Source organism: Lithobates pipiens, unplaced genomic scaffold, assembly GCF_037356315.1.
Source record: "Lithobates pipiens isolate NorthernLeopardFrog02 unplaced genomic scaffold, aLitPip1_a1.2 Scaffold_18, whole genome shotgun sequence".
In the NCBI taxonomy this organism is placed as follows: Eukaryota; Metazoa; Chordata; class Amphibia; order Anura; family Ranidae; genus Lithobates; species Lithobates pipiens.
The window spans coordinates 511,764,899-511,781,359 of record NW_027507758.1 but is presented as its reverse complement, the minus strand read 5'-3'; the positions used below and the strand labels follow the sequence as shown (position 1 = coordinate 511,781,359).

The 16,461-nt window shown below is 42.6% G+C and overlaps 1 protein-coding gene across 1 annotated transcript in view; it reads right to left on the bottom strand.

Annotated features, from left to right (window-relative positions):
* TRAPPC12 (trafficking protein particle complex subunit 12) overlaps positions 1-16,461 on the bottom strand; it is a 201,709-nt gene that overhangs the window by 96,358 nt on the left and 88,890 nt on the right. Inside the window, exon 7 of the mRNA XM_077488729.1 lies at positions 4,945-5,017. Coding sequence (XP_077344855.1) covers positions 4,945-5,017 — 73 coding nt within the window. The remainder of the gene's footprint in view (positions 1-4,944; positions 5,018-16,461) is intronic.

Sequence of the window (16,461 nt, the reverse complement as noted above, 5' to 3'; positions counted from 1 at the left end):
TAGTGCCCCAAGGGCCAGATAATGACAAGCAAAGAGCCACATCCAGCCCCTGGGCAACAGTTTGGAGACCACTGTTCTAAGACATGGGTGCTCAACCACTGACCCTCCAGCTGTTGCCGAACTTCAATTTCCATCATGTCCCTTTGGGACTCTTGCTTGTAACTATCAGCCTTGCAATGCCTCATGGGACTTGTAGTTATGCAACAGCTGAAGGGACAGCAGTTGAGCACCCATGGTCTAAGGGCACCTAGTGCTACACACATGGGCACTAAGGCTTGCTTTGAAAAGAAAGCAATATCTAAATGGTAGCACTTGTGGCTAGTTTTAGATTTTCTGCTATGCTTAGTTTAACGTGGGTGTTAACACACTATACTATGACCATGCCATTACATCTGTTATATAATGCTATGTGTCCCTGTGCTATAAAAAAAAAAAATGCAAATTATACTGTATATAAGAGTGGATCCTGGCACTCACTTGACTCCACTCCTCTGCCAGCTATAGTGGGTGGGCCGAGCACTGCCACTAACGTCAGTCTGAGAGGAGAGAGATCCAGGAGTCATGAGAGCACCAGGAGCCATTCTGATATATAGTATAATCTGATTTTTTTTTCCCATATAACACAGGCACAGGGACAATAGCATATAACAGAGGGGATGGCATGATCATAGTACAGATATGATTGCACCAGGAGGGGAGGATCGTGGAGTGGACAGAGCTGAAAGGCAGGGAGGGGAGGGGGGAGGAGGACACAGATACAGGAGAGCAGGGCTGCAGATGACGGAGACACACAACATGACCACGATGTCAGGGCTCAGCAGCGATGATAAACCATGGTCACCTTACAGGGGGCGTGTATAACCAGACAGGATCAACCAGGTATTTCAGGTTTCAGGTATTACAGCGGGCTAAATTATAAGCACTGTGCTGTATAACACTCTTTAAGGGAACAGAATTCTTTATTTTTTTATGATAACAAATGCTTTAAGTTTAAATTCATATATGTAGTATTGTGACTGTACGAGTAGACAAAGCTTTAATTTGCTTTACTGGTCACTTGTTTCCAAAAGTAATTTCAAGTAACAAGTAACATTAATCAGCTTATCCTGTCCTGTAAGTGCTAAAGCGAGGAAGTCCACTCAATTAACCTTTATTATATAGTCACGCACTGTGATTATAAAATATAGAAGCGAGTTGATATCACAGAGATTTTACATTTCAGTAGTGGGTAAATGTTAAAATTTTATATTTAAATAGGCAGCTGCAAGGCTTTTTAGAAGCTGACACCTTGCTGCCATGAGCTTACATCCTGTAGGCTTGTGACCATAGGAGGTAAATGAACTATCCCCTCACAAGCGTGCAAAAGAATCCTCATTCACACCCAGCAAAGCAAGAACACGTTTTGCACACTTTTTTGCGTGTTTATTATGGGACACGCATATGGCAGACTATTGATTTCAATGGTCTGCCTAATGTGCAACAAATGTGGCAAAGTAGCTCATGGAGCATTTTGCTGCTTTCCAGTTTGCACATTTTTTAGCATGCGTTTTTGAGTGTGGACGAACACACATGTAAGCTCTAATGAGCAGGGTCCTCCGATTCCACTTGTACTGAATTGTAGCATAACTGTACTGTCTGCCCTCATGTTGTAAAGCGCTATATAAATCCCATATATCTAGAATAATCTGCTTCCCGTTTTTGGGGTGCTACTCCTGGAATGTGCAAAAATGTGAATGCAGCCTTAGACCAGGAGACTCAAAAAAAATAAATAAAAAAAAAAAACACAAGAGGGAGGAAAACATTTGTACAGGCTCCCACTCGCTATTGTCTACAAAACATTTGTCCTTTTCTCAGATCAGAAGGATTATGTTAATTATAGAGAAATGAAAAAATTCCTTCTGATAATATGCATTTTGAGCTACATGGAGATATAAGCTATTGCTGGTTGTACAGAAAGCCCCAGAGACAGACAAAACGGATATATAAATCCTGTCCACGGTAGTCATGCAGTATTTGGACTTACCGCGATGACTGGGCATCGATGTTGGAAACCCTACCTCTGACCATGCCCTCACCACCGGCTGGTCTATATAGCCACTTAAAGCGGAGGTCCACCCTAAAATGGACCTCCGCTCATCGGAATCCCCCCCACTCCGGCGCCACAATTGGCACCTTTCAGGGGGGAGGGGGGTGCAGTTACCTGGATAATCCAGGTAACTGCACCCACTTCCGGGATAGCTGTCTGCGGAAAGGGGCGTAGATTACGCCCCTTTCCGCAACTGCCCGCCCCTTTGCGCAAGTGCCCTGCTGCCTGCTGGGAAACACACAGTTCCCAGAGGCAGCGGGGACCATCCGGATTGCGCCGCGCGGCTCGCGCATGCGCAGTAGGGAACCGGGAAATGAAGCCGAAAGGCTCCATTTCCTGATTCCCATACCAAAGATGGCGGCGGCAGGACCCGACAGACGACCTAGCGATCGGCTTCGGTAAGTGTCACTATTTTAAAAGTCAGCAGCTGCAGTATTTGTAGCTGCTGGCTTTTAAAAAAAAACAAAAAACGCGGAGTCCCGGTGGACTCCCGCTTTAAGCTTCCTCAAGGCAGGTGAAGTGACCATCCCAGAGGTGACTGGATGGGTTAGAGTCCACCTCACATCCACATTACAATAAATTGAGTGGCAAGAAAAACAAAATGGTGTAATTTGCTTAGGATCTTGTTTATTACTGTTTTTTCTCCACTAATTTTATAGTTAATAGCCACATTTCTGTATGTCCTTGTATTTTTGTAATTTTTACCTTTGAACATAATTCTATGTACTGGCTGCCTATGGAAATTTCTCAACTAAAAGTGCCTTCTTTGTTCTAAGCTAAGAATGAATACTCCTAGAGAAATGCGTGTATTATGTTACCAGTGTCTGTATGCTTGGCACAAGTTCATCGTTGATCAGTACAAAAATTGCATTGTGTGGCTGAGGCTTGCATGCAGATCAGTGTCTGTGTCTGTGTGTGTGTGTAAACTAGAAGATCTGCCAGACAGGTGTGTGTATGTGGTTGCCTAGCAGTCCAGTCTGTCCAGCTGAAAAAACTGCAAGTGGTGGCAAACTACATGGCCCAAACTACATGGATCATTTTTTCTTTTTGCATGCTAGTCGCATATGGAAAATGGAGAGGTCACTAAAGTTATGACAATTCATGTACGACAGAATAATAAAACAAAAAAATAAAAAAAACTGTACTGATTAAACGAAAATTGTACGATCTGGTATCATACGAGAAATTTTTTCGAGTTTGTCCAATTGGCTCTCGAAAGCTCTGTACCAATGATCCAATTATCATATGATCGCAGTATTTTTCATCTGATTTTCGGATCATGTGTAAGGGCCATAAGGCTGGCCATATATAGTTCGGATCACGGCTGGCTCAGTAGGAACTGGCCGATATTCTAACCATGTATGGGCAGGCTGAATGTACCAAGTTGATCGCCGCTAGCAATAATCATTGTCTTGTCCCCAATACAATGTCTCAGCAGGAGGGATTCCCCTGTCAGCACTGCCTGTGTTGATGAGGAAATTGTGCAAATTTCTTTCCTGCAAAGAAAAAGGAAAGAAATTTGCACCGTCTATGGCCTCCTCTAAGTTGTATGTCTGGTGTACATGTGACAGTAGGAAAATTAATAACAAAAGGATTTTAGCTTGCAGGATAGCTTGAGGAATCTCAGAAGTGTGTGTCAATCTGCTCTAAAGACTTGAGAGCGCCAGACTGTATGCAAGATCTGTATCCTGTGTGTGCGTTCAGCCACCTTGGTTAGTCGCTCTAGTGGTGCCACACATTGCTGCAGTAACTGTATCCCTACGGGTTTACCCTTACCAGAGTATACTCCTCATTCCTACTCCACCAAATAAAGTTTTGGCTCTGATTATCTGGTCGCTGTTTTTGTGTTTCCTTGCCATCTGGTAGCAGTGGTGAGAGATTGGTTGTTTTACAGTTGTTACCAGTGTCCAGATTGGGGAATTTTGGGTTCTCCTGACAATCTGCCAACATGCGGGTTGATTTTTGAAAACATGCAGCGAAAAGCAATACCTTGCGTATCAGTCGGCCTTCCCTCAGTCCATGTACCCTCAGTATCCCCTTTCTGTGACATGCTCAGCCACACTTGGAAGATGTTTTACATGGCTACTAAATTAAACTGCAGCATCTTGCCACAATTCGGTTCTGTGTAACCTCTCATGTACCAAAGGGATTGGGAAAGGCTGTATTGGGCTCTAACAGAAGGCAGTATAGGAACCAGTGAATGCATTTGTCTTCATTTTCATGGGTTTAAATTTCAGAATATGAAGAATACATGTGGTAATAACTGGTATATGCCTGCTAGATGTTAGGGTTAATAATAGCAGACACTTGGATGGATAGCTTCCATGCAAAAGTCATGTGTAACTACAGTGCACCTATCCATTTCAGACACTCACTGCAAAAAGGAAACTGGAATGTGGTTGCTTGGCAATGCCTTCAGTTCATACCTTGGGCAGAGGTAGTGCCCAGGTACACTAGGTGGCAGACAAGTATTGAGTAGAGGTCTACCATCAACATATTAGAAAGCCAGTATTAGGCAGCTGGGGTTTCTCTGGCAATGAACTGCTGGTTCCCAGGCAATTTTACCAAGTCATCAGCACAGTATATCCAACAGAAGACTGCACCAATGGATTCAGGTACAATAATACACAATTGTTAGAATGAGATTTGCTAGGATGTTCTCATTATATACAAGTTCTACACAACTGGGTGCTGTCTTGGGGAATCTCTTAACAGAATTCATACATTAAAAAGGCTGCTCATATGACCCGTGTGCTCTTCCTCCTTGCTGTATGTATAGCCAGGTAAAAGTGCATTGAGGTCACATGATGCAAGCACACAGCGTAAACATAAGACCGCTAATGTGGAAATACACTTACCTTGTCTATTACTATTTGTCATAGTGATCATGCTTCCATCTTCTGCAAACCCATTCTCCAGGTTTTCCAAAATCTGTCATAAAAAAAAAAAAAAAATGGCAGAAAATTAGTATTTAAAAAAGGACCACAATACCTACATGCAAGTCTGGAATAACATGCTGATTAAATTAAATATGTACACAAATCAAAAGAGAAATTTTTTTGTAAAATCAACTGATGATCGAGGCTATATGCCAAAACTTGTTAGCCCTTTTTAATACCGACTATCGTGTCAATAAAGATCTTCTAATGGATTTTGGAGTTGCCAGCAACGTTTGTTTTGAATGATTTGTTGTAAAATCATCTGCTGGTTGCGCAATTTCATGTAGTATTTTTACCTATGAATCCCTAATAAAAATGGGAGCCCTCCACTTCTGTTTATTGAACCTAAAACTGAACTATAGTAGTACCTTTTTTAAGATCTGCATAAACGCAGCTCTGTATTAATGCATCATATTTTTTAATGCATGCAGTGCAAGTAACTGAATGTGACCAGGTACCAGCCTCTTGCAATCCCATGCACAACAGAGCTTAGACTGGAGGAGGAAGAAGCAGCACAAGCGGTCATTCATGTGCTATCAAGGAACCTGCTGATAGGAGGAAAGCAAAAGATGTGTTCATCATTCTGCAATTTCTCTTTTCATTTCCCAGTCGAATGCTGGGGAAGGGGACAAGACCTAAAGGTGTCACTTAATTGCAGCAGAGATAGATCTGGTCTTATCTCTTGCCAGACACAACTGTGTGGCAAAGCTGTGTATGCATTTCATTTTTATATTTAGCAGGCTGCCTGAAGTTTAGAATTGACAGCCAACTAAAATGTTTTTTCCTTCATCTCAGTTGTGAGGTATAAAAAGCTTTGCTATGTGATGTCTTACAGCAGGGGTGCTCAACCTTTTGAAGAGTGAGGGCCACTTAAACACTTTTGGACCAAGCCTATTTTTGACACTTGTTGCTTACAAGTAAAATCAGTATTTTTTGCTAGAAAACTACTTAGAACCCCCAAACATATATATATATAAAAAATATATTTTTAGCCAAGACCCTAGAGAATAACATGGGTGGTTATTGCAATATTTTTTGTCGCACAGTATTTGCGCAGTTGTCTTTCAAATGCAATTTTTTGGGAAACCCACTTTTTAGCCCAATATTTTTGCATATCGTGAAAGATGTTACACAGAGTAAATAGATACCCAACATGTTACTCTTTAAAATTGCACACACTCCTGGAATGGCGACAAACTACAGTACTTAAAAATCTCCATAGGTGACGTAAAATTTTTTTTAATGGTTACCCGTTTAGTTAAAGAGGAGGTCTTCTGCTAGAATTATTGCTCTTGCTCCAACGATCTCGACAATACCTCACATGTGTGATTTGAACACCATTTACATTTGTTGGCGCGGCTTACGTATGCACTTTCTTTGGCTCGCGGGACGAGGGTGCTTTAAAAATGTTTATTTTTTTATTATTTAACACTGTCCCTTTAAAAAAAAAAAAAAAAATGTAATAAATAAAAATCTGATCACTTTTATTGCTGTCACAGGGAATGTAAACATCCCTTGTGACAGTAATAGTGCCAGGTACTCTTTATGGAGGGATGGGTCCTCTTTGGCACTTCAAAGTATTCAAAACGCCAAAATCTGTGTTTTACAATACTGACATTTTTTTTTTTTAATAACGGTGCCATTGGCAGCAGAGTAAACCAGAAGGGACCTTGCTTCTGGGTTTGTACATTGGTGACCCGATCAAAGCCGATTTCGGATTCATTCGTGACTCCACAAAGATGGCGGACGTGGCTGATGATCGCTTTGGTCTCTTGGTGGGATGGCAGAGCGGCGGGAGGAGGAATGTCCCCTCCCGCTCCTTATGATAACAGCCAAGCAGTATCATTTTAAACAAAGCTGTACACAGTGTGGTTTGGCTTGATAGACCAGAAGGGCTGGCAATAATCTTTCTTTGACTTTATTGCCAGCATTAGAGGCAGGAGGGGAGGGGCGCGAGCAGATTGGCTCATACAAACAGGAGCTGACAACAGGGAGGCAGGGGAGAGATGAGAGCAGTGGGATGACGGAGGCAGGTAACCTGACCATGTCAGCACACTAAGGGGGACACAGGAACAGGCAGTTTTTTTACAGCATTGAAAGGATGGATTAGACAGGCACTGTGCTGTGTGACTTTAATCCCTATAAGGGATCAGGATCTCTCTCACTATTCTTGCGGGTGTAGTGCACTTTCAGAAAGCACATCAAACCCGCATTATATAATAGAAGTGTATGGCTCACTGCAGCCAATGGCCCGTACACATGATTAGAAAATTGGACAAAAAAAAACGCTTTGGAAGCGATCATACGATAATCGGATCGTTAGTACAGAGCTTTTGAGAGCCGATCATGACAGTTCATTCGATATTATCCAAATCGGACAAACACGACAATTTTTCTCATCGTACGATTTTCATTTAACCAGTACTGTTGTCGTCTGAAAATACAATAATACATCACTTCAGATTTTTTATTCTGTCGCACGAGATTTTTCGTAACTTTAGTAACCTCCATTTTCGATATGCGACTAGCATGAAAAAAACCCCCAAAAAACAAACGATCCAAAGTCTAATTTTTGGATCGTGTATATAGGCCATTACCCACAGGTACACTGCGCTGCACCCACCGGTCAGTGTGAAAGCAGCCTAATAGTCACCAGGCCTTAATAGTCACCAGGCCTTAACACTGTCAAATAGTAGCAGGAGTGGTCTAAACAGTGTGCAAGTATCAGAACAGGGATCCTGCAATCCGATATCTAAGAAATAACTGATAAGGTTGCTATTGGTTCAACTTTCCCCTATTTTTCAGCTTCACTCAAAAACGGACTCCGTTGAAATATAAAACATTACCCCATTTTAATCTGGTCATAAATTCAGTACACATTGTTAAAGCCCAACTGAAGTTACAAAAATAAATTATTAAATCAGAGAAACACTGTATCAACTATTTCAATTGTAATGTCTTACCTCCATGTTCCTGTTAGAACAGTTACCATCAAAATTAAAAAGGTACTTTACAGCATTTGTATGTGAAAATAAGTAATAACATACAGTGCTCAAGGATTATACAGCTTAAAAAAAAAATGGTGTGAGGCTTTAATTGGGGTTTAAGGCCCCATGCACACTGGGCATTTAGCCACAGGCGAGGGGCACAGGTGTGCAGGCGAGGGGCCCCGCTGCTGGCAGCCTAGTGCAGGCTTCTTGCGTTCTTGGCATTCGTCCCTGGGCTCATACTGCACTAAATGCAAGTACCACTGCGTGCACCATCCAGCACAGGAGTTAATAACGTAGACCCATTCACCAGGGCTAAACCTCGCGTGTGCGTGGGGCCTAATGCTTATCTGAAGCTAAACCTTCTATTTAGAGCAGGTAAATGGGTAAAAAGGTCAGTCCCATTGGGGAGCGTTCCCATTTCTTTCTGTTCGAGACGATAGATACTGAGAGAAATCTATTATGAGTGATAAAAACTCATCTGACATATAGAAGTCATCATCAGGTGTCCCCTCACCTTCTACTGCGATGACAACTGTAAAACGTGGGATTTCCTCTAACTTTCAGCAACAATAGTCACCAACAAAAATCACCCCAGCAGTGACACAGGCGGCAATAAAACAGGATTTTTAACTCTTTGCTACTTTATCCAAAACTAAAGAAATATAGGATTTTTATAACAGCTTACCTGGAAAATCATTTTTTTGGAATACATCATGGGACACAGAGCCACAGTAATTACTGTATGGGTTATATGGCACCTTCAGGTGATGGACACTGGCACACTCTAGACAGGAAGTTAAATTCCTCATATAACCCCTCCCCCTACCGGGAGTACCTCAGTTTTGTAGCAAAGCAATACACATGTAACCAGAAAGAGGGGAGGGACCTCTGTGTTCTGTGATGTACTTCAACAAAAGGATTTTACAGGTAAGCTGTTATAAAAATCCTAATTTTCTTTATCGTACATCACGGGACACACAGCCACAGCAATTACTGTATGGGATGTCCCAGAGCAATCCTATCTGAGGGAGGGGACACCAAAAAAAGTAGGGTGCAATCAAACCTGAGGATCTATACTGCTGCCCGCAGCACGCTGTGCCCAAAGGCGATATCCTCATGCCTTCTTACATCCACCTGCTAGAATCTGGTGAATGTATGGACTGAAGACCAAGTTGCGGCCTGCAAATTTGAGCCATGGAGGCTCAGTGATGCACTACACATGAAGCACTAACAGCCCTGGTGTAGTGTGCTTTGGTTTGAAAAGGTGGAACTTTCCTCTTCAAACCATAAGCTTGAATAATTACTTGCTGAATCCATTCGGCAATAATGGATTTCAACGCTGCCTGTCCTTTCCTAAGACCTTCAGACAACACAAATAGAACATCTGTTTTCAGAATCTGAGCAGTCGCCTTCAAATAGATTTTGACTGCTCTCACTATATCCAAAGAATGTAGTGAATTTTCTTCCTTAGAACAGGGTTCTGGAAAAAATGAAGGTAAAAGAATATCCTGGTTTAGATGAAAACCTGAAACCCCCTTTGGCAGAAAGCGAAGATGAGGACACAATACTACTCTATCCTTGTGAATGATTAAATATGGCTCTTTACAAGAGCCAACTCGGATAACCTTCTTGCAGAAGAAATGGCTACCAGAAAAACAAGCTTCCTTGTCAAAAGGACCAAAGTAATATGTCATATTGGCTCAAATGGCTGTTTCTTTAACGCCAACAGAACTAAATTCAAGTCCCAAGCATTCAGGGGTGCTCTAACCAGTGGATTAGGCCACGTTACCCCCTGTACAAAGCTTCGGACCAAATAATATGAAGCAAGCGGACATTGAAACAATACTAATAAGGCCAAGACCTGGCCCTTGATAGTACTCGAGGCCAGTTTCATCTTTAACCCCATTTGCAAAAAGGCAAAAATTCTACCGATGACATACTTTCTAGGACAGATGCATTCCAGACGCTATAATAAAGGACTCTGGAAGCTGGCTTCCTTGCATTAATCAAAGTAGATATCACTGAGCCTGAAAGCCCACGATTCTTCAAAATGTGGGTTTCAATAGCCAAACCGTTAAATGTAGCTTTTGTAAAGTATGATGGAACACTGGTTCCTGCGATAGCAGGACTGGACATGGTGGTAGGGTCCATGGGGCCCCTACCAGCATTTTTACTATTTCTGCATACCAAGATCTTCTGGGCCACAAGAACTACCGACTTCCTTTCCTTCTTGATCCTGCGAAGAAGTCGAGGTAGCAGCAGAATAGGAGGGAATGCATAAATCAGTGAGAACTGATCCCACTGGGTCACCAACGCATCTGTTCCACATGCAAGTCGATCCCTTGTTCTTGACACAAAATTGTCGACTTTGTTTTTGAACCTGGATGCAAACAGATCTACATTCGGGATCCCCCATCTTTGGCATACAGCCAGGAAGATGTTGGGGTGAAAAGGACCATTCCCCCGGGAACAACTGCTGGCGACTTAAGTAGTCCGTCTGCCAGTTCTCTACCCCTGGAATGAAGATTGGCGATATGCACGGCACATGCTTTTCTGCCCAGGTTAGGTTATGGTTTACCTCTCCCTGGGCTGCCTGACTTCTGGTGCCCACTTGGGGATTGATATAAGCCACTGATGTGGCATTGTCGGATTGAATCCTGACAGGAGAATTCTGCAACCTGAATGTCCAGGCCCTTAGGGCTAGGTATGCTGCCCGAATCTCTAGAATGTTGATGGGAAAGGTCCTTTCGGTTCTGGACCATTTCCCTTGGACAGACGTCTCTTCCAGGACTGCTCCCCAACCTGAAAGGCTGGCATCTGTTACTATCTTCCAGGTAACTGGCAAGAAGGATTTCCCCGTCTGCAAATTCTCGGATATCCTCCACCACCAGAGGCTCTGGCGCACTTTTGGAGACAAACGCATTGGAAAGTCTAGTGCTTGGACCTTCTTGTTCCAGGCTAACAAGATACTGATTTGCAGCAGTCTCGAATGAAACTGAGCATAGAGAACTGCTTCAAATGAAGCCACCATCTTCCCCAACCTCATACAAAGGCGAATAGAAGGACCCTTCTTTGCCCTGACCACCTGAACCAGCTCCTTTATGGCGCTGATCTTTGCCTCGGGTAAAAACACCCTTTTTTGGGCTTTATCTACAACCAGACCCAAATAGTCTAATCTTCTTACTGGCTTTAAAGATTTCTCTAGGTTGAGGACTCAATCTAGGTATTTCAGGTAGTTGACTGTGGTGACCATGCTTTAGTCCAAGTGCGCTATCGACTGGTCTATCAAGGGCAGGTCGTCTAGGTATGCTAGTATCGTTATACCTTGAGTCCTTAATCTGACCAGAGGAAGGGCCAAAAGTTTTGTAAACACCCGAGGTGCAGTAGCTAGACTGAAAGGCAAGGCTACAAACTGAAAATTACGTTTTTCTATTTCGAAACGCAGATATTTCTGGTGAGCGGGGAAAATAGGTACATGCAGGTATGCATCCTTGATGTCGATTGATGCCAGAAATTCTCCTCCTTGGAGGATGGAGAATACTGATTGGATTGATTCCATGTGAAAAAAGTGAACTTTCAGGAACCGGTTTAGATCTTTGTGATCTAGAATGGGTCTGACATCTCCACTTGGTTTTGGCAGCATGAAAAGGTTTGAATAAAACCCCAACCCCTGCTCTTCCATGAGGACCACCATGATCACTTTTTGTGACAAAAGTCAGTCTAACGCTAAAAAGACTTCTTTTTCTCTGGATCTTTGGGGACATTTGACCTGAGGAAATGAGGAGACGGGAATTCTCGGAACTCTAGTTTGTAACCTCAAAATTCTTCCTGCCAGACCCTTCAAAACTGCAGAAGTCTTCCCCCCCACTCGAACGAGCGGGAGGGCCCCTTCATAAAGGGGCTTGAGCATTCTGTCTTGTGGGTTTCCTCCCCCAGGACTTCTTTTGTCCCTGGGATTGACCCCAAGGTTTACCTCTTGAACCTGAGGGTAGAAGCCGTCGCTACTGCCTGGAGGCTGATGCCCCTGGCACTGGAGAAAAAGGGTACTTTTCCCACTTGATGTTTTTTTGGATATATTGGTCTATATTTGTATAACCCTTACAGTAATTACTGTGGCTCTGTGTCCCATGATGTATAACAAAGAAAAAGCTTTGACTAGACATACACTTTAAATGTGTTTTTAAATGAAACTTGCTTAGAAGTGCATCTTCATGTGTTTTGAACATAAAAATAGAAACCCGTGCATTTGGGCAAAATGTCCGGTTTACCTCGTCTGTTGCCAATAAGGCCCTTTCACGTGGGCATGTCAGTACAGGTAGCTGAGGCTTGTTCTTTTTATGAACCTCAGCTGCCTATCAAAACCTGGCAATGTCTGCCAGGCAACACCCCATCCACATTATAGAATAGGCTGGCCGCACACTCCGCTGGAAACGCTGATTCTTTATTGAAACACAGAAAAGTCACATCAGAAAAAAGGTTGAGCAGCCCATCGAGTCTACCCATTTAAAAAAAAAATTAAAAAATTCTTGTTAACTTTTTTGTCCGAGTATAGATCTAGGGTTGTCCCAGGCATATTTGAAGGTCTCACTACCTCTCCTGGAAGTTTATTCCAAGCATCAACCACCCTTTCAGTAAAATGATACTTTCGTAGATTCGTTTTGAACTTTCCTCCATATAAAAAATAACAAAATTAAAAACATCACAGCACGAGAGTACACCAACATTGTTGCAGCCGCAACTCTGATTTGCAGTGCCACTAAAAAACTAGGGCATGTTACATTTGTCATGCGAACCTGCCTGCCAACACACCGCATTAAAGTGAATGGAGCCACGCCACAACCATGTCCAGTGGATTCCATTGCAGCATGGTGAAGAGGGATTTCCATGTAAAAGCCTTTTTCAAATAGGCGTGTGGAAAGCAGCACATCACCTTTTGATTACCTATAAACTGCAGGCCAGCTACTGTTGAAAAAGTGATCCACCACGGATTGCGAGTCTGTAGCTATGCTCATGTGAAAGGAGCCTATTCGGAATCCTCTCTTTGCCTTGGTCCCAATCCCCATCAGGAAAGATTTGTTTTTAAACATCAACCCTGAAAAGGTAGCCCACAAGATGGAAGACATTTTGGAAACAACCATTCCGTATGGCTTGGTGTCCTATACTTACATCCCTGTTGTAACCGAGTGAATGCTCCAATAATACAGTATGCAGTGCTGGCTTTGAATGATGCTACTAATAAGGAAATATGACCGCACATGAATGGGATTATCAGTAAATATACAACTAATGTAGGGCAGATGTCAGGCAATTATAAAAGCTTCACAGAATTATACATTTTGGAGTTTAGAACAATGGCCTGGGCATCCTGTATTAAAGTGTCTGAAATTAAAAAAAGTGGTTCCGTTTCCATAGCAACTAGATTTTTTCTTTTATGTCTTATGCCGCGTACACACGACCGGACTTTCCAGCAGAAAAGGTCAGACAGAATCATTTAATCGGATATTCCGATCGCGTGGGCTTCATCTGACTTTTTTTTTTTTTTTTTTTATTCTGCTGGACCTAGAAGTAGAACATGTTTTAAATCTTTCCAACGGAATCAATTCCTATCGAGAAAACCGTTTGTCTGTATGCTATTGCGACGGACCAAAATTGACGCAAGGGCAGCTATTGGCTACTGGCTATTGAACTTCCTTTTTCTAGTCCCGTCATACGTCATTGCGTTCTAAAGAACAGACTTTGGTGTGATCTTGTGTAGGCTAGCCCATTTCAGCGGAACTCCATCGGAAAGATCGTCAGAGTTTATTCTGACGGAAAAAAACGGTTGTGTGTACGCGGCATTAGAGTGCTAAGGCCACATACTTATAGGTATAAGAATACAAACAAAATAGCGTTTGGGACTTTGCATGTTACTCCTTGGGTTCAATAACCACTTGACAAAAGAGTTTTAAAATAATTTTTCTAATATCTTTATAGGGTTTGTTTTAAAAACAAGTTAAACTGGTTTGTCCAGGGTGCGGTCATCCTGGGCTTGAGATCAGATTTTTATGGACCATAAAGATCTTATCTCAATCCCAGGATAACAGCACCCTGGACAAATCAGTTTTTTTACTTGTTTTTAAAAGCACAAAGCCCCTCTTTTGAGAAATTGTATAGTACTTTGAATAAAGATATGAGAAAAATTATTTTAAAACGATTTTGTCGTCAGGTGGTTATTGAACCCAAGGTGGTAAGTCCTAAACTCTCTTTTGTTGTATTTCTAGAATTGTATTTCTAGGGATGGCATCTCCTTAAGGGTTTTATATCAATTCGTACTCTGTCCCCACACACATTTTTTTTTTTATAGGTATAAGAGCAAGCGGGATACAGCAGACTTTCACAGAAAATGTGAAAAGCTTAAATGTAAACTCCGAGTTGCTTCCTTGAAGCCTTCAAGGCACGCGTTAGTGCTAGTTTGGGCATTTTAAAGATGAACTCTATGCAGATTTAGAAGACACAAATGAATTTCAAGCAGTGAAAGTACCAAAATGTAATCAGCCTCTTCCAGTCCTTGTACACCAGTGATTAGAATAGGAATGAAGCAGCACAAGTAACTCGTTTGTTGTGTTGCAGAGCTCATGGGCCAACAAAACACATACTGAGAGCAGGAGTGAGCAGAGAGACAGATGGGCTTATCAGAGAAGTAATAGTGTATCCGTTGCAAACCTTATAGGCTTGCCCACAGTTCATGCAGGTTGCTGTAGTGAAATGATAGATGGCGACATCATATAATTATGAGAAAATAAATATCCTCACCACCACACCTTGGTATAGTGACAATCCAGTCCTTGATGCAGGTTAAAGCAACAAGCACCAAAAGCCGATGTTTCAGGATCTCACTCTGCCTTGAAAAGGTCATACCGTGAGGTCTCGAAATGTTAGCTTGTGATATAAAAGACAAGATCACTATACCTAGGTGTTGTGAAAATCCTTATTTTCAGATGAGCTCATCAGTCAGATGCTTTTACTTTCATTGTCCAGTCACAGTATAGGGAAAAACCTCTAAAACGTTACTAAAAGTGGACCTTTTTACTTGAAAATAAAAGTAATGCTCATCCTTCTCCACACTCACATTTAAGCAATTTTTTTTTGTGCCCTTTATGGGGAGCGGGTACCTTTTTTTTGGACAGGTACCCATTCCCACTTCTTCAATTCTCGCTTAGGCCCACCTCGCCCCCCACTAGCAGCATTCTGGGACAACTCACATGTCCCAGGAGGTAGTAGGACCAGTCTCATTGTACCACGGGATCTCACGCATGCACAGAGGGTGCCAGCTGTGATACACCACAAAGTCAAAAAGTATCTGATTTCTAAAATCAAGCAGTTACAGTATTTGTAGCTTCTGACTTAATTTTTTATTTTTTTTTAAATGGATGATGTTGCTCTTTAACTGCAGCACAAAAAAGCGAGGTCACCTTTCCTGCCAGACAGAGCTGTGCTGTATTCCCAGGCTGTGTAAATTTCAGGACTGGATGGCCACAAATACAAATCCTTTGGCAGGTAAGATAGTGCCTTTATGTGTCATACAACTTTGTATTTAGCTGTTCATCTTTAAGCACTTTTCATAATGAGAGTGCGGTCTGTCACTCTAAGGCCCTGGTGCCTCCAATGTGGCCTTTCACAGACCCAGTCAGTAGCTTTTGAAAATAAGCTATAATGTTAGTGTTTTCCAGCAGTCTCATGCTGCATATAGCCAGTGTCTGACTGTCTCCTGTAGTGTGTCTTCAGTCTCCATCCACACCTGATGCATGTTCATAGTCTCTGGCAGTCTCTAATACTTTTTAAAGTCTGACAGTCTTCTGTCATACACTGAAGTTTATGTGTAGTCCTTTGAAACTGGCAGGAGTCATATATGAGGCCTCCTAAACCTCACAAGTTGACAACCACTGTTCTAAGGCAGGGGTAAGGCAACCATCGAGGACTGATATTTACTTGAACAACACTGATGAAGTCAAAAGATCACAGGCATAGTGCCCCCCCCCCCCAAAAAAAAACCAAGACAGTAAAACAGACCCCCCCCCCCTTTTTTTTTTGATAACATGTTTTTACTCAGAACAAAAATAAGTATTGCAATAAATGCAGGGTTCAGGAGTGCGTTGCCCTCAGGATGCAGGGTTCAGGAGTGCGTTGCCCTCAGGATGCAGGGTTCAGGAGTGCGTTGCCCTCAGGATGCAGGGTTCAGGAGTGCGTTGCCCTCAGGATGCAGGGTTCAGGAGTGCGTTGCCCTCAGGATGCAGGGTTCAGGAGTGCGTTGCCCTCAGGATGCAGGGTTCAGGAGTGCGTTGCGCTCAGAATGCAGGGTTCAGGAGTGCGTTGCGCTCAGAATGCAGGGTTCAGGAGTGCGTTGCGCTCAGAATGCAGGGTTCAGGAGTGCGTTGCGCTCAGAATGCAGGGTTCAGGAGTGCGTTGC